At 35.2% G+C, this 19,128-nt stretch overlaps 1 protein-coding gene across 2 annotated transcripts in view; it reads left to right on the forward strand.

Moving 5' to 3' along the window:
• Positions 1-19,128, forward strand: part of RASA1 (RAS p21 protein activator 1) — a 55,882-nt gene that overhangs the window by 35,721 nt on the left and 1,033 nt on the right. The window contains exons 12-24 of one of the 2 annotated variants that reach the window (XM_014892685.2): positions 1,318-1,405; positions 3,485-3,562; positions 4,684-4,841; positions 5,129-5,205; positions 9,338-9,510; positions 9,728-9,887; positions 10,067-10,209; positions 10,949-11,064; positions 12,234-12,320; positions 14,631-14,698; positions 16,326-16,414; positions 17,218-17,295; positions 18,490-18,624. In XM_014892685.2, coding sequence (XP_014748171.2) covers positions 1,318-1,405; positions 3,485-3,562; positions 4,684-4,841; positions 5,129-5,205; positions 9,338-9,510; positions 9,728-9,887; positions 10,067-10,209; positions 10,949-11,064; positions 12,234-12,320; positions 14,631-14,698; positions 16,326-16,414; positions 17,218-17,295; positions 18,490-18,624 — 1,450 coding nt within the window. Of the gene's footprint in view, positions 1-1,317; positions 1,406-3,484; positions 3,563-4,683; positions 4,842-5,128; positions 5,206-9,337; positions 9,511-9,727; positions 9,888-10,066; positions 10,210-10,948; positions 11,065-12,233; positions 12,321-13,099; positions 13,225-14,630; positions 14,699-16,325; positions 16,415-17,217; positions 17,296-18,489; positions 18,625-19,128 lie in introns of those variants that run through there. The other variant, XR_015799238.1, reaches the window with a different exon arrangement.

Here is a 19,128-nt window from a genome sequence, read left to right on the forward strand (position 1 = left end):
ATAGGCTGACCACAAGGGACATGATTATCAGCAAGAAAGCTGAGAATCAGAAGTCTTCTAGATATCACTAGAAATTAAGAAGAGAGTTTATGTATTTTTTCATTGGTAGTTACAAAATCAACTTCACTGGCCTGTATTACAGAGTTTTTAGAAGAAATAACTACATTTACTTATGTAATAAGTAGTAGAAGTTAGAAATTCTGGTTTTCCTAGGGTTCTTAATATTTATTGAAGAATTATATATAGTCAGCTTCTTTGTGAAAAAACTTAGAGACAAATGATTAAAATTAGTGGCATTTCTTGATCTGCAAAGACTGATGCTTTCCTCTATTTGCTTGTGGGTTTTTAAAATCTTCATAATAATTTTGAAAAACTCCAACATCTAACTACTGAAATGAGGAGCACAGATATAGATAAAGATTATTTTAAAAATTATTGAAATGTTCTCTCTGTAGTGGACAATTAGGCAGGAAAGCTTTGGTATATATTGTATATCAGTAATTATTCTGTTTCTTTTCTCTTAAAGAGCTTTTAAGAAACCCTGTATTGTGGGTTGGAGCATAGTTAGGTGTTAGGTGGTACTTAAACGTGTGTAGGAGAACTTGCATGGTTACAGGAGCTTAGGAAGCTATTAGTAACTGCAGCTGAGACAGAGTTCCTCCTGCACTTCAAGTAGCTGATAAAAACCTGTCTCTGCTCTTTTCACAGGAGTACAGTGAAGTCTGTACTTCTGCAGCATTTAAGGTCTAGAGGTTTGTGTCACGTTCACTCGTGTTTCGTGTATGATCTAGTACACATTTCACTGGTCATGAGATCTGTGGGACATATTCATGTAGGGAACTCCTTAGGTTAATACCATTTCCTGAAAGGAAAATCCTTAATGTATGATTAACTGGTTGTGAAGTAATGCTGAACCTCTGCTGCTTTTAAACTCTCTAGGAATAATCCTTGTTGACAAGTCTTTTCAGATGGCTGTTTTTTTGCCTTGACTGCAAGACAGCATACATGCTTGTTCAATACACACCATTCTAAAAATGTGTTGATATTCTGAAGTAGGCTGCATGTACCGTTTAGTTTTCTTAAAATGACACAATACATTAAAAAAAATGCAGTTTTTGAAGATTTGAGAAATCTTGTTGGAGTTCTTCCTCTTTCCATGTGTGATGGTAACATGTAGATGAACAAATATTGATGCAATTATTCACTGTACCTTAAAGACAAACAGCAGAAATCTGTTAGTTCAGTGTAAACTTTGGCACAGATCAAGTGAAGATTAACTGAACTTATTTTTGTTGTTTTTTTTTTTTTATTTTTAAGGCCAAACTGTTTTCAGATAGTAGTTCAGCACTTTAGTGAAGAGCATTACATCTTTTACTTTGCAGGTGAAACTCCAGAACAAGCACAGGTGAGATCTTTTATTTGCTAAGTGTAAAAAATGTAACTTTTTATGTTGTGCTGTTCAATTATGTTGCTCTTCTGAAACACGAAGCAAATGTCTCACAAATATTTAGTGATTGTATAGCAGGTGTAAAATTGACTAGTAGAAGATCCCTGAGGGGAAAGGTTAGTGCTGAAAATCCAGCACCTGTATTACCTGTTTTTCAGGGTTTCAATTTTGACAAAGTCCAGTCAGGTCCCATGTGCAGAACTTGAGTTATTTTCTGTTTTCTGTTTCTGGAGAACATGTATATTTTTTGACTTAATCCAATTCAAAAGACAAAATTTACTCTCCAGGTCTTTTCTCTGTTATAAAACACAGCATAATAAGTGAGAGTTTTGCTTCAGAGTGAAATAAATAAAATGCTGATGCATGTATATGTGTCCAGTGACCAGAGTGAGTAGGCAGTCATTGAACTGCCTTTTCCAGTTATTTGCTATGTATATTAGCTGGTAATCATGCATGGTCTTCAGCCCTGATGGTGCGCAGTGTAAGATTTACTGGGTTTATATGGTGTCTTTAATTACTAGCTATTTTAACAGTTAGGTTCACTGATTAAGAATTGTGAGATACAAGCCTGCTTCTGAGAAATTATTTTACGACCAGATTGTATCTAAAATGACACACTGTTCTTGTTTAAGTTTTAAGCTCTCCAAGTTCACAGCTGTGATGTATTTGATGTTATTTGAATGGAATGAAAGCCTTTTAGAGCACTTATAACAGACTGTATTCACCAGACCATGAAGTCTGTATAAATACAGTTTTTTTGTATGCTGTATATCAAGGAAAACCCAGATTTTCCTGTTAAATTAATGCAAATTGCTAAGTTTGCAGAGATGACATAAGAATGATGTAGTGGTATTTATCATACAACTGTCATAATACTGTCATTATAATACTGTCTTTAAGAAGCAGTATGCTGTATCGTAATTCAGAATACATAAATTCCATGCTCCTTAATTAATTTTTGTAATATCTGTAAAATTTTTGTTTTCTAAAAAGTAAAATAATTAAGAATGTGTAGAAGATAGAATATTCTGTTTTGTTTCCTGAACATTTGGTTTAATTTGCTTTTGGTATTGAAACTGCTTAACAAGCTGTTCACTGCGTTTGTACACAACACAGTTGTTTCAGCTCAGCTTTCTTTACTTTCTAACATTTCATAGAAAAATAGAAGCTTGGTGGGGTGTAGCTGAAAGCTTTTCCTTGGAAGGATTTGAAAGCTGAAGCCTAACTCACAAAGCTGGGAATAGACGCAGTACCTATTCCTTTATTTTTAAAATGTGGAGGATGTTGTGAAGAATGATTGAATCAGTGTTGTGGGTGTTTTAATGACATTGTTAAATTGTTCTTTGAGAGTAGATGGCAGATCTTTGAGATACTGACTGAAGAGAAGACTGTGGGTCCAAACCTAAATTTTGTGCTTTGCAAGAAACGTACAGGATTTAATGGTTGGGAGACAGTAATTGGAGAATGAGACTGTAATGTATCTTCCACTTCCAAAGAAAAACCGGAGCATGTTGAATATATGCTCTGTGTTTCTCTATTAATTATTCAATTTTTGTTTGAAGTATACAGTGTTATGACTGCCATATGGGACTACTGGAGAGAATAATCAGACCAGTTTGGCCTGTTAAATGCAATTTTTTCAGAAGCCAACAAATTTTGCTAAGTTTTACATATAATTTGCAATTTCTTGTAGTATCACTACACTGGAAAATTGGCAAAGGTCACATTGTATAGCCATTAGTAACTGTACAGCCATTAGCTTCTAAAAGAAGCTAATTCTAAATTAATTCTAAGGAATTCTAAAAGAAAATGGTTCAGATTTGTAAATTCTTTATGAAGTTTTGCTTAGTAAATAAATTTGCTTTAATAATAAATTTGCTTTAATATTCAGACTTTTGTACTGTGGAATTACAGAAAATTTAGGTTTTGCCAAACTAAAGTGAAAATTCAGATACATTTTGCAGATATGTCTCTTGTACTCCAAGAATCTGTGTCTGACTTGATTTCATTATATTTTTCTGCATCCTTCTCTCTTAGGACTGGATGAAAGCTCTGCAGGTGTTCTGCAGTTTAAGAAAAACCAGTCCAGGAACATCAAATAAACGTCTGCGTCAGGTGAAGCTGATATTGTGGGGTTGGAGGTGCATGTAGAGGAGTATTTTGTCTCTGTGCAAAATCATGTTCATAAATCTCAGAATTTTCCTTTCAACAGTAGCAAATCCTGAATAAAAGTCTAAAGAAGTCAGCAGATTTTCGAATATGCCTCACATGGGAAAACTAAAAAATTCATAAAGCACGAAAACAAAAAAAATTATTAAAATTTATATGATAAATATATAAAATACTCATTTTTTACATTTCATTTGCATATAAATGCATATTATTTAACTAATGATACTCATTTTATGTAATAAATACATGCTGAGCCATGCTTGTGTCTTAGTTTCTCTTGGCCTCTTGAAAGTGCCATATGTGCCAGAATTCCTTCAGAGAGAGAAGGCAGTCAGTCTTAAATAGTTACGTCTGTAATGACTGGAGAATAACTGGGAAATACTTCAAGAATTCCTCATATGATTTAATCTTGGAAACACTGAATGTAGTTATTTGTTACAGGCAGTAGAGAATAAAAAGTAATAAACCCCAACTGTTTGGTTGTGAATATTAAAGAAGTTTGGATACTTATGATTAAGTGAACTAAATTAGGTGAATTTACAGATAAAGTGACAGGTGCAGTTGGGAGCTTCAGGGTGCAAAAGCAAAGCAATAAGGGAATTCTTTTTTTCAAAAGCAAAGATAGTGCTTATCTACATAAAAGAATACAATGTAAGGCATTGCACAAGAAAATTTTACATAATCAGTTACAAAAGCACCAAACAATAAACCATGTATTTGGAATTATTCATCTTACTCAAAGTGCCAGTCTTCCATTTCAGTAAAATCTTCTGTGTCTGGAAAAGTAGTTATTTGCAAATCCTAATACCTCAAAAATAAGTTTAAAATAAAAACCCAAGATGCATTAAAAACATGGGTTTTCAGTAATTATTTGAGTTACTCTTACTTTGTTCGTTGTGATTCTTAAAATGTTCTAATACCTTTGGTCTTTGCTTCTCTAATAAGGAGTTTTGTATTCAGTATTCGCATATTAACATTAGGCCTCTGCATAGAGGATTAAAAATAATACATTCATGTGCTTTGTATTTTAGCAACAAAAATTTAATTGTTAATTTTTTCTTCAGGTCAGCAGTCTCGTTTTGCATGTAGAAGAAGCCCATACGCTCCCAGTAAAGCATTTTACAAATCCATATTGTAACATCTACCTGAACAGTGTCCAGGTAGCAAAAACACACATCAGGGAAGGACAAAACCCTGTGTGGTCTGAAGAATTTGTCTTTGAGTAAGTCTTAATTATTGTGAATTAGTGAATTTCACTTTTAATTTGTATTGGATTTAAGATTCTTAACACGTGTTTATTGTTCCACAGTATTTTTAAAAATACTGTATATATGTTTATACAGAAACAACCTTTCAGACAAATTCTGCATAGGCAGAATTTTCTGTAGGCACCTATGTTTGCTAATATAAGTGGCTGATAGTGATAACTCGGGATTGAAATGGAATTAGGAAAAGCTTAAATGCCTGCCATGTATAGTATTAATTGAGGCTCTCTGTCTTTTCTCCTAGTGATCTTTCATCTGATATTAACAGATTTGAGATAAGTCTTAGTAACAAAACAAAGAAAAGTAAAGATCCAGATATATGTAAGTATTTTTCTGTAAAACATGCTTATACATTTCAGTGGTGAATACTTTGTGTGGTTATTGCTTTTGTCAAGGATTGTCACCAGGGAATTAAGTAAATTTTTAGGTTCACCAAACTGCGTATGTGTGTTTTCGACGTCTGATACTGGCTTTCCATTAATGTTTTTATATTGAGAACTTCGACTGATTTTAGTCATAAAAATGCACTATACTCCAGTCCTGTATGTCTGACATAGGTCTGCACTATGGTAACTATTGCTAGACAATGACTGTGCTTTTCAAAATCCAAGAGCAAAGAGAAATTTTCAACATTAGTCTGCTTCAAAAAATGTTAAGTTTTATGGAGTCTAATTACATGGAATTTCTTTCCAGGTTTTTGGTTGCTTCCAGTGAGATAGGGAAGGGTGCAATTCTTTATTTAAAAAAATAATCTTGGCAATCTCTGAAGAAAATTTCCCTTTTTTTCTTTCCATTTTACTTCATCTGTCTTCTTCCCTTATTACTGTTCTTTGGCTTAAATCTGGAGATACTTCAGTATCACTTTGAATGGGAAAGGATCTGTATTTTCTTCTCCTCATGTTAGCCAGACAGGTGCTTCTTTAATGTGGTTTTTTGTTCCAGGAAATCAACAGCAAGGTGGTAGAATCTGTTAGCTTCCTAGAAAATAAAGAGTTTGAAGAATGTGGATTTGAAGCTGTTAGGTAGAAAAAAAAATATTTTATAAGGTCAGGTCTCTTCCACACAATACTTTAATTTTGCTTTGTGGTTGGTTTTTTTTTTCCCCTGTTCAAGGTATCTTGTTTCCCAATATACTTGTTCTGGAGCAGCTTCAGCCTTGTGCCTATCTTTGATGCTTGCAGGGCAGGATGGCTCTCCTGCTCTGTTCAAATTTGTTCCAAGATTTTTTTTTTCCCTTATGTTCTGAACGGTCCGTTCCAAGGCAGTCAGAGCATATATATATAATCTACTGCAATTGTTTTCAGTTTGCTTATATTGTATTACTGACCTGTAACTTATGCCAGTGCTAATTTATTGATTTTTGGTTTTTTTTCTGGAGTTTATGAAGATCTGTAGGGCAACCTTAGCGAAAGTAGGTTGTGCTGGTTTGGCATTTAAGACAACCCAAAGAAGTGGGTTTTTTTCTGAGAGGAGCAGCTAGGCTTCCTGTATGTCGGACAAAATTTCAAATTGGCAAGCCAAAACCACTACATGAAATTGGTGTTTCTGCCTGGCTGAACCGAAACTATCAGTCTAATTTTGAATGGTCTTGCAGAATCTGATTTAATTTCAGATCTCTTTCTCGTCCTTTCACTAGAGAAGTTTCTGCACAGCAGGAAGAATAGGTACATTCTCTCTGACAGACTAAAAGGCTGTAATTGCAGTTGTGACCTTGGTCTTGAATTCATTTGAGCTGGAAAACTGATTACCTATCTAAACCAAAGCCTTGGTTAGGAAGAGAATGTTAAAATGTTAATGTTAAAAGGCTAATTCTTAGTGGGATACTTCAGTAGTTTCTTTGAAAGTATTTTTGTAGTCTTCTCCTCTCTGTCCAGATTAAGGAGATGCTGTTAGTTCTGTGCATTCAGGTGATGGAAGGCTTCCTGTTCTAGGTCAGGGGCAGGATTGACTGAATTTCTTTACTGCAGTTATCTACACTCCCACAGCATAAGCATAATCCAGCATAACTCTCATTTTGAGATAAAGATTACACTAAGTCAACTTGAATGAACATACGCCTCTGCTTACATTCCTAGCCCTATGAATTATGAGGAGTTCACTGGGATAAAAGCTAAACCCCATCTTCTCTGATATATGTTGTGCTGCACTGCCAAAATAAACCTGTAACTCTTCAAAAGCAAGATAACTGGTTCCTTTCCTTAACTAACCAGCTTTCCTTTCCTTTTCGGCCACAGATATTACCTGTAGAATGGTATGAAGTGGCAGTCCTGTACAGCTGCTGCTATTCATCTTGCCCGTTTTTAACTGGGTTAACCCACCTTTTCTGCTTCCTTTTCCTTCAATGTAATGCTGATTGAAGGTCCAAAATTTAATTGTTGGATTCACTGCTTTGTTTCTTCCATCGTAACACACAAAACTTAAATACCAAAATGATACATGAATGAAGGCTACCTTTTCAGTATTTTAAAACATTTCCTGGGTTTTCAGGTCTTTACATTGAAGTTTGCCTATTAAGAATGTTCTATAGTTACTTTAGAGTTTTTTTTAAGTATTCCACATGGTCAGAAATGATACTAAATGATACAGTTCAGCATCAATTGCATCAATTCTATTAACTTTTTTTTTGTTTCTCTAACTGTAAATTGCATAAGGACTTACTCAAATATGTATATAAGATGAAATACCCAAAGTCCTAGAATTTATTAGTAGACTTCCGTCTGCTACTACTGACAATTGAATTAGTAGGTCTGGAAGGACAGCACCACAATGTATTGAACTGGAGTGGAGATTCTGATTTGGTTTTGCACTACGATGATTAATTTCAAATCAGTTCATATTGAGTAGAAGCATCTTACAGAAAGGAGTCTACCAATTCAATGTAACATAAAGAGGAAAAAGTCTTACTACTTCATAGTCATTTAATATAATGAACAAACTACTCTGCAGTCCTTGTACAGATATTTGGCATGATTTTTTAAAAATCATAAGGAAATCAATTAAAGTCATACTATTATAGCTAAGAAGTGCTGCTATAAGCACAGGGAAAAAGTAAATCATAATTTAATCCTAGGTCCTGTATTTCATTCACCATTCCTCTCACTGGGGTACATGTGCTTTACATGTCCAGGTAAATAAGAAGAAAAGCACATTGCTTAGTTGTGGAGTATGAGCTTTGATGCCAGGGAAAAAAGTATACTAGGGAAGTCAATTCATTGTGTAGTCTAATGACAGTCCATCCACACTGGTGATACGTAGCAGGTGATGATTGTTTTTCATGCTATTTGACTGATGTAAATGTATTAACTTCTATCAGTTCATCAGCTCCAAAGGATATGAAGCAAGCAGCATATAATATGAATGAGGCATTATAAATACAATCTTCTTCTTTTCTAGTGTCAAATTATATCCTGCTATGAATTGCAACAATAGGGCAATGAGAAATCTGCTGGAACTGTTGACAATTTCTGCAAGGCAGATTGGTGTATTGGCTTTGCAGAAATGTAAAAAAAATAAGCTCTCGATTTTATGGCTTTTTTGTTTTTCATGTGAGGAAAGTAAATGGAAATATCTTTGTTATGGAAAGAGAGTGTGTTTGACTGAGTGGTGCAGACTGATAGGTTAAATGTAGAACTAATTGTGGACTCCTCTTGGAGCATAGTGGCTGTTTCACAGGCACAGTGTTGCCTCTGAAAGTGCCTGGGCCTTTCTTTGTGGAAAAAACCCCTCCACTCAGAATCACATGTTCCTGCTCTGGATGGGCCTGTGTTCCCTCCCAGCTGCTGTAGCTGGCTAGCTAGCTGCAGTCCAGGTAATGCTTGACAATTTCAGTGTACCATCATCACCAGTTAATGATTTGGCTATTCTTGAGCTGATTTTCATTATCTAGTCAGCAAGTGCTTGGGAACACTTTTTTAAACACTGTTAAACACTTTTTAACACTTTAACACACACAAACTGTTATATAGACTGGAGTTGCTGTAAAACTACATTCGTTAGTGTTTGGGAATACCATAGGAACGCTGTAATAATAAATAGAAGCAGACCCTGATGGTGGTGTCAGCCCAAGGCTGGAAAGGAAGTAGTGAACTCTAAACATTTAACCTGTTTTTTAGTTTCTGACTGCTGCCTGGATTTTCAGGGTAGCACTGTTTTATATCCTTACTTGGGTGTTACAAGGAAAGCCATGTCAATATTTGTGTGGCATATTCGCATTTATATGTATACATTCTTTATAGATTGCCATATATTTCTTCTTCAGTTTACAGGACCCTATTAAGCTATGGAAGAGAGAATGAATCCATTAATATATTGATGAAAAGCTTTTTGTTTACTCTTGCTGGTATTTTTTCCTGAAATATGATGATGTACTGAAAATAAAAGTATTTTTTTTATTCAGTAGTAGCACTGTGTTGGTGGAGATAATGTACCTGAACAAGGCTTTTCTTTCTTTAAGTGTTTATGCGTTGCCAATTAAGCCGATTACAAAAAGGACATGCAACAGATGAGTGGTTTCAACTCAGTTCCCATGTCCCATTAAAGGGTATTGAGCCAGGATCTTTGCGTGTTCGAGCACGATATTCCATGGAGAAGATCATGCCAGAAGAAGAGTACAGTGAGTTTAAAGAGGTATGAACTTAAGTTTAACCATCCATGGTTTATCTGTCAAAACTAATTTTTTATTGGTTGAGAGGGATCTCAGTAACACTGGTTGACGCAATCAAATAATATTTTTTAAGTGACAGCTTTATATACATAGATACATAGATATATAGTATCATATTTTTCCAAAGCTGTTATATGTAAGGAGAACCTTCTGAATATTTTAAAATTGTTTTTCTTTCAGCTTATACTCCAGAAAGAACTTCATGTAGTCTATGCCTTATCCCATGTTTGTGGACAGGATAGAACACTGTTGGCTGGCATTTTACTGAAAATTTTTCTTCATGAAAAGCTTGAGTCCTTGTTGTTACGAACACTAAATGACAGAGAGATAAGCATGGAAGGTACTGCACTAAATCACACAAAAACTTATTGGAATTCTGGGTAGGTGGGGAGGAAAGGGTTCTGGTGCTATCCTTTTATTCTCTTTTAGTTGCAGCTTATGTCAAAGAGTAACCATGTCCTCTCTCTTTTTTTGATGTCTCCTTTTCTCAGTTTTTCTCTTTACTATTTCTTTTTACAGATGAAGCTACTACCTTGTTCCGTGCCACCACTTTAGCAAGCACACTTATGGAGCAGTATATGAAAGCCACAGCAACAAGTTTTGTTCATCATGCGCTGAAAGACTCCATATTGAAGATCATGGAGAGCAAGCAGTCCTGTGAGGTGATACTTAAACTGTGTTTTTGAACGTTTTGGTTTGTTGACACAATAATTGGTCGCTAAATGTTGTGTTTACATTAAATATTAATTTTAGAGACATTTAATAATCTCTTAGACTAAACTTTGGTTACATCAGAAATACAGGAACTAAATTAATTAAGGTATGTTTTTCCTTGATTAAGAGATTTTTTCCCCTTGATTTTGGCTTCAAACATTACTCATAGTAGAACTTATTGAGTTTTTAAATCAAAATTACTTTTAATTATTTAGCAGGGATTCAGTAGCTGTTACTGAATGTCCTAATCTAGGTAACTCTTGTTAAACCCAAGATATTGTAGAAGTCAAGGTCAGAACTTCTGCTTTAATTGTAAAATTCGTGATATTCAATGGTTGTTACTGATCCTGAAACTCTTTTAAAAATGATCCTCCTAACTCCTGTGCGTCATGTCAACTTCATTGTGGAAAAGATGGGAATCATCAGAAATTTGGATTGAGAGAACAAAAAAGTCATGCAGATGAAAAGTAGTGAATATCCAAGCTGATGAAAGCCAGATACGTGTATTAGAACTTAAAACTATTGCTTCACATTTCCTGACAAGCCACTGAAACATGTTGAGTTCTGTAAGAGACTTGTACAGTAGCAGAATATTTAATTTGCTTTGAAATAGTATTCAGCGTGTAATATTCAGAAACGATATATATATATATGTAGTTGAAGAAACCTATTCTTTTTCTATTTTAGTTAAATCCCTCGAAGTTAGAAAAAAATGAAGATGTAAACACTAATTTGGCACATCTACTCAGTATACTTTCAGAACTGGTGGAGAAGATATTCATGGCTGCAGAAATACTGCCCCCGTAAGTATGCACTTTTCTGTTCAGATTTATATTTGAAAATTCTCGTTTCCATTAATTACATTGCACCTTAAAATTATTTTTTTACTGAGTTATCCTAGTGCTGCTGTATAGACACAGAGGAAAACAGGGGGAAAATAACACTTCTGGGAATTACTAGTGTTTTACAAAAGCCTCTGGCTGGCACACTTGGTTTTTTTTTAAAGGAGAAACTACTACACTCAAGAGATAAGGGACAAAATAGTAATAAAATAATTAATCTCATATTTTTACAAAAAGGTAGAAAACAGTAGTAGTTAGCAGACAATGACATGTATTTGTCAGTCTTTCTCCTCTGAAAAAGAGATTGAATTATTAACAGCATATTAAAAATACAGGTAGGTAGTAATAATGATACCATGTTATGCCTGTTTCTCTCTGCTAGGGAAATGCAGAGACCATTTTTCCCCCACTTCTTTTAATTGATAAAGTAACTTGTTTTCGTACCTCAGATTTGAATAAGCTAATAAAAAGTGGATAGTACAGAGTCTCCTTTCATATTTAATTAGCTTTAAAAGTATATGAAACCCTCAATTTTGAGTAAGTGGAATAGCATGGAATTTTCTTTTGTGTTAGTGCTGGCAAGGTTAGCATTGAAAATTGCAGTCCTTTAAAGTATATGATGCAGTGATCAACATTTTCTGAAAAACACCACAAATGTCCTTTTTTTAATGGGAGAGGACTGTTGCTGTGGTGCTTAACTTTATAGCTTTTTTCACTATGCATCAGGATGGAAAGAATAGTTTTTGTTTAGTTAAGAGAGAAACGAAAAGAAAAATGAACCATCAAAATGGTCTTTTTTCAAAAAAGGGAATACTACTTAAGGGAACATTTACAAAATATGTAATGCACATCACAGAATTGCACAGAATGGATTTCCCTTGTCATTTATAAATTTACTTTTTAAAATAAACTTTTAAAATATAATTTTTATAAATTTGTTAACTTTAACTAGGATTTAATTTATAATTTAAATTTATAATTTAAATTTATAATGTAAAGATAATCTACGTTATTAATATAAAGTTGATAATAGTTCTGCATCCCGTAGGAAGTTGGTCTAGGTTCTTTCTGACCAGCTTTTTTTATTCTGTAAGTTTAATGGAATGGGTAATGAGCTACTATTTCTGCAGGACATTGAGGTATATTTATGGGTGCCTACAGAAGTCTGTTCAAAACAAATGGCCAGCTAATACTACCATGAGAACCAGAGTTGTTAGGTAAGTTACTTGTTAACCTTATTCTGGAAATAATTCTTTCAATGAAGACATACTTCAGTGTGCTTATCTATGTTTTTTCAGTGACAAAACTGTATGAACTTACACAGGTTACTGCAGTGTCTAAGATATTTATGATGATGAAGCACAGTGTCCCAATTAAAGATTGAGCTTGCTGGATTCTTGGTCTTGTTCTTAGAACTTTACCAGAATAAAATGATGTAGTATAGAGGTCAGTATAGCTTTACTTAATGGTTTTAACGTCGAATTTATAGTACTACAGCCCAATCATGTTGAAATATTCTGGAGCTCCTCTGAAAATGCTGCTGGAGGTTACAGAACGTGGCTCTTCTGAACTCACACCAGCTACCAAAACTCCAATCTACCTTATTAAACTAGCGCAATACAAAAGCTCTAACTTGGTTTGTTGCCAGAGCTGGTCAAACAAAAACCTTTGATAAAGCTGTGGTCTTGACACTTTTTCTAAACGTGCCAGGGATTTTAACGGTATGAGAGCCACAGCTTTTCTTTCTGTGGTGTCAGGCAGTTGTATGGTTAGCAGAGGTTAATGTCCCATGGAGGGATCTTTAAGAGCATTTGGCTTTGGCTTGTATTTATCATTTCGACACCAGAAGCTTTATGTATTTCATACTGTGAAGCGGCATTGCCTTCAAATAGAGACTGCTCCTACTCTGAGAGCTCCTTTTACTCTGAGGGACTAAGCTGCAGGAAGGGTGTAAAGGTCAGTAGTGAATTCCTTATCTCTGGCTGTTCCTCCCCAGCTCCAAAGAGGACCATGTGGTTTTCCTTAGTGGACACACAGCTCACTTTCAGAGTTTTCCCAGTGGTCTCCACTAGATGCTAAAAATACTATATCACTTGCTTGTGTGGTGTTCCATTTTTACAAGTGAGTACCAGAGATTTCTCTCTGAAATGCAGTTCCACAGCCTTCAGTGATGCTTTTACCTTTCATTGCGCTGTTTTGGTTTTAAGAATGATTGAATATTCAGAGCCAGATGGACAGTTTTTTGATATTTTCTCTATCATATCAGTCAGAATATTCTACCATTTGTCTCTGATTTGAAACTCCCATATAGATATTTGCTCAATCCTAATTTAGGCAGGTTGACAAATGTAAGGAATATCAGAGCAGGATCTCTGCTAGATGTGTACCTTGTTGACTGTAAAATTTGGGCATTCTTAAAAGAGTGATTGGTGTATGTGCCATGACTTCAAAAGTAATTACTGACTCATAGTTTTGAATTCTCACCACAGAAAGTATTTTAGCTTAACCTCTGGCCAAGAACTGTTATCTTACCAGCCCATAACTTGTGTCTCTTAGAGAGGTAAGATACATCTATATCAGAACAATACTAGGTGCCTTGGACTTACAGAAGGTGCATCAACCTGACTACTGTTTGTCACTTCAAAGAAATGTAGACATTTCTAACTGTGTGCTTTACAACAGGCAAGGTTCCCTTCCTCCTTTCATTAGGGGTCAGGCTCTGGTATTGTTGTGGTGAAATCCAGCCTGCTGGTGGTGTCCAAGGATAAAATTACAAGTAATTTGGATTTATTTAATTGGTCTGTATCTCACTTCATTGTACAGCAGTTAGCTGGAGTTGAGGCTAACCTGAGTTAACCTCTGGTATTAACAGGAAGATAGATTTTTCTCATGCTGCTGAAGCCTATTCTGGGTTCCTGTTGAATGAATTCCTAGTTCTGCAGTTAGAACAAAGCACTCTTTTTTACAGCTTTTAAAATGGCAGCAATTATTCCATGGTGGAAAGTGGTAGATCCCTTATTTTTCTACTGAAGTCTAATATCATCAGGATAGTGGATCAGCTGAAGCTGGCCTAAAGGTGTGTTCTGCCAAGAGAGATCTTTTTACCCATCCACTCCTGTGGATGATCCAGCTTACAATGGCTTGGGGAAGTGGGTGGCTGTAGGATGGGATGACTTGCAGTAGCGGACAGTGGAGAGTTTTTGGGAGGTCTGAGACCAAGGGCAGCTCCTTTTTGATGTGAGCATGGTTTGGGATTGGCTTCATTATTACTTGGCAATTAATTTCTTCCTACACAATTTCAACAGTTCACCTATATTGGGAAATCATTGTTCCTCTTCTTTCAGATTTCATTGCAGTTCATAGAATTGTAGCATGATGATCTTAATTTATATTTTTACAGAGCACAGGCTAGTTTCTTGGTGTTTGTCTCAACAAGATGCCACATTAACTTTCTTCCTCAAAGACTACACAATTTTACATGAATTTTCTAAAGGTTTTGAATGAAATACAATTTTATTTCATTTCAGTGGCTTTGTTTTTCTTCGACTGATTTGTCCTGCTATCCTGAACCCAAGGATGTTTAATATCATCTCAGGTGACTATGTGTCTCAGATCAAATCTATACTTTATGCAGCAGGAGAGATGAAATCACTGTGGTATCTAATATAGCAAAATAGAAAGTTTTTTTAAATGCTGTGTTTCAAGTCAAGTTATCCACATCATTTGGCTGACTTCTTAGGGTATATGCTTTTCACCCTCAAAGGCCTGGTTGTGGATATCCTCAATGTAATTTAAAGTCCCAAAACCATCCACTGTGATATTTAATAATAAAATATTGAGTCAAATCTGTAATTGTTTAAAGTATTTTAGCAGTGTGAAAAATGTAATTATGGGAACTTCAGATGTCACTTTCAGTACAGTGCAATGCCAGAATTAATAGCTGAATGCAATGGTATCTCTGAAATGTAAGATTTATAAAGTTGGTATGTGTCTACAGAGCTTGAAATACATTTGTGCACTTAGAAAATGATTCTTGAACAATTTGAATGTCCTGCTTAGATAGCTTCCAGCCATTGGAGTAGTGTTTTGACTCATTAAATACAGCTATCTTAGATGTAGAATCTTAAACATGAGAGAGGGATGGCCTTCAGAAAGGGAGAAAATTAGGAAATGTAGGTTATAATAAAAAAATCTGGTTCAGAAATCTTTTTTTCTTTATTCAGAAACAGTTTTTAAGACAACGTGGCACGTTTTCTATCATCAGTCTTTAACACTGTACTAAATGAGAAGGACTGTGTCAAACGAAGTTCCTTTCACACAGTAATCATTTCTGTACATGCTTTGGAGAGGGCATTTGAGAAACACGGCTGGAACAAGTGATAATTTTTCTGGCATCATATTGTCTTTGGGTGGTTTGCAAGTTAGGTACATCCTGACTTGGGTTGCACTGTGACTGCAGGTGTAAACTACTTAAAAATTTGAGTAATGCCTTTTGAGCCTGTCCATTACAATCCTGCTTAGTTACCTCCAGCTAGTACTCTCAACTACTGTTAAGGGAAACTTACAGACCGTATAACCTGTCAGTGGAATGCTTTCAACCAGGCTATTTACTTTAACTGGAGAGAAAAGTAATTTTGTGGGATACTGCTGGGTAACATCACTTGTTGGAAAAAGGAAGTTCTAACTGACTTAAATGGTTAATGTAAAGTGTTTATAGTCACAGTGATTACAGACTAGAGTTTCATAGAAATATAGGCCACAGTTGCATGTAACATTCACTCTCTTTTCCTGCTGCCAGTAACTTAAAAGTATAACTTGACAGTGCCCACTTATGTGGGCATAAGCAGAAAATGAAAATGTAAACTTACTTTTTTTTTAATTTCAAAGGTAAATGTTTTAACAAGTAATCCTCCTTCCAATAAAACTTCTCAAGTTCTGAGCAAATGGTTATCATTTCACCTAACTCTTAATAACACTTAGTTATTTTGCCTTCTTGTTCTGTGTGCTATTATTACAGAAAATAAGATGATCAGATTAACATGGCTTTTGGACATTACAAAAGCAATATATTATACTTTACCAAGTGACACCTTTCATATGCAGTTGTTTTATATTAAGAACGAATCTATAAAAATATGAATGTGAAAAGAATTTATTTTCATGCAACTGCTGTTAATTTTAAATGTAATAGCAAGTGACTCTCTACTTTGATTTCCTGCCAGATTCTCCTTCCCCCACTGCTGCAAGAACACTGACGCTGGTTGCCAAGTCTGTGCAGAATTTAGCAAATCTGGTTGAATTTGGAGCTAAGGTGAATACAGTTTTACATACAGAGAACAACCTAGAACTGTGTTTGCAGTACACTTCTCACATGTTCCTGTTCAATGCGTGCAAAAAAAAGTGTTGCTATTTTCTTATGCAGAACCAATGATACACTCTTCCTCCACTTTGACCCTGCATTTACCACTTGTTAAATTGGTGTTTTCTGTGGTAGAGCCCTTCAAAGCTCTCCTGTTTATACAATTATACTGCTAGACATAATGAAAGCTGTAAGTCAAGTGTACCTATTGTACTAATAAGCCCAAGTTTTCAGTAAATTTTCTATTAAAACACTAAGAGAATGCCAGCAGTGACTGGTCTCAATTTCCAGGATGAAACATTGCTAAAAATAAATCTGTTGACTAAAGCATAATTAACATGACTTCAGTCTGGTATGAGAAAGTTGTTTCTCAGACACACAGAACTTAGAATGTAAGTTAATGACAAAACAGGAAAGAAGGCACGTGTTCCTGATACCTATGAACAGAGAGCATTTGCATACTGCAAACAGGTATTTTAGGGACACTCGCCTTGATGCAAATTTGTATCAGTATGCATGTGTAAGAAAAATTTTGAATCACAGGTTCTCAGTCTTTTGAATACAAGAAAGTAGCAATTTCTGTACTTTTTTGACTGGCTGCACACCAGTCATTAGAAATACACTTGAAAAAAGGGTATTATTCCAATTTACATACTCGTTTTGCAGTGCCATTTGCCTGACTGCACTGTGTTTGCCTCAGATGTGACAATTATCTTGGCAGCGATTTGTTAATTAATACTTTTTAAAATTACTAGGAGCCATATATGGAAGGGGTAAATCCATTCATCAAGAGCAACAAACATCGCATGATCATGTTCTTGGACGAACTTGGGGTAAGTGGTTAAAAAAGTAATTGAAGTTACATAGCAGAATTGTAAATTAAAATTTTTTACACCTCTTATTAACTAGATCAGCAATGCATCAGCTCCCACATAATTCTGAATGCTTTTATCTGAGTACATTTTTTAATACTTACTCAAAAATTGCTGGTCATATGGAATTAAAACCATCAAGTGTCTTCTTAAGACTTTATTAATTTAGTGCCTCTAATTAATTTAAGACTTAATTAATTTAGTGTAAATGTGAGAAGCTGTAATAGATTCTATAGCTATGAGATTAGAAATATTAGGCAAAAGTACAAACCTTTCACAAACATATTTTTAAACCAGAAGATTTTATATATAACTTGTCATGTGGTTTTGACCAAAAACTGAAAATAATTTTTCTTTAAAAAATACTAGGTTGAATTTCAGTTAGCACTAGCAAAAGCTTCACTGTGTACATTTTACATATTGTAGTTTGAAAGTGAACTGCTGTCACTGAGTCCTTTTAAAATGTGACTATTTTGTGTGTATAATAGCTATAACAGGAGTTAAGTCATCACGTTTTACATATATGTATTTTAAATGCCATAATTAATTTTCAAAAGCGAAATTAAAAAATGTGCTAAGCATTCTGAATGAATCCTTTATAAGTGACTAGAAGACATCTCAGAATATTTAAACACGAGTGGCATTTGGATGGGTTCCAGATGTCATCCTTTCCTGATTAAATTGCAACTTCTGCGTATGTATACATGGGTTTTCTTTAAATGACAGATTTTATATGAGGTCTCTGATAACTGTTGGTTTGAAAATACCTATTGGATTATTCTGCTGTTTTAATTGCAGCATTATTGATTCACCATCATTTAATGAGTTACTTGATAGGTAACAGCAGATTTGGTGAATTTTGTTGCTCTTCTCTCATTTAGATTTAAAAAAGCTCCCAATGGGTGGATTTCCCCTTCATTTGGAGCATTTGAGTCTCCATATGCTGCAGGTTTCTCGTCAGCTCCAAGGTGGAGCAATATCAGATCCTGTAGTAAGAATCCTCCTAGCACTACAAATTGCAGTATGAGAATACATGCCTGTGAAGAGGAGAAAATAAACCGATAGCTCATAATAGAAAGATAGACTGGAGGTTTAGGTGGAAAGACCAAAGTTGGTCTTGGCACCCTAAATCTGCTGTCTTTTACTTTGTTGAAGAATGTTCCTGAGCTTCCAGACACTGCAGAGCACTCTCGAACTGACCTCTCCCGTGACCTGGCAGCCTTGCATGAGATCTGTGTAGCACACTCGGATGAGCTCCGAACACTAAGCAATGAGCGAGGGGTGATGCAGGTGAGTTAACACAAACAAATCACAGGTAAGAGTGCTGTGTCCTGAGTTACTCCTTAATGCTGGGATTCTTTTGTGGTATTTCTGTAGCAGTATGACTGATACTCTATTTCACTAGGAGGTTATTAGCTGTGAAGGAAATACTTAATCCATAGTTTTGTTCCCTCATGCAACAAAGCCAACTAAGTTTGGGTGGTTTCTTAAAGTTTCTAGAGGAAGCCTTAAACACACAAAATTACTGTCTTCTGACAGACTCTCTCTGGGTCTTAGTTTTCAGATCTGGATTTTTTTTCAGTTGAGAACCAAATTTGCTTTCTTTAGCTTTTTAAATACCTCACTTTTGCTTCCTAGTTTGCCAGTACACTTGTATGCTTGGCAAACTCTCCTGGCAAACTCTTAACAGTGTTTTAGCTGCACGCTTCTTCTGCCTTCCTGTTAACCTCAAAGAAGTAAGAAGATCCATGGGAGGGAGGGGCAAAGTCCTTAACACTTTTTTAAGATTACCCT

Source organism: Sturnus vulgaris, chromosome Z (genome assembly GCF_052056855.1).
Source record: "Sturnus vulgaris isolate bStuVul1 chromosome Z, bStuVul1.hap1, whole genome shotgun sequence".
NCBI lineage: Eukaryota > Metazoa > Chordata > Aves > Passeriformes > Sturnidae > Sturnus > Sturnus vulgaris.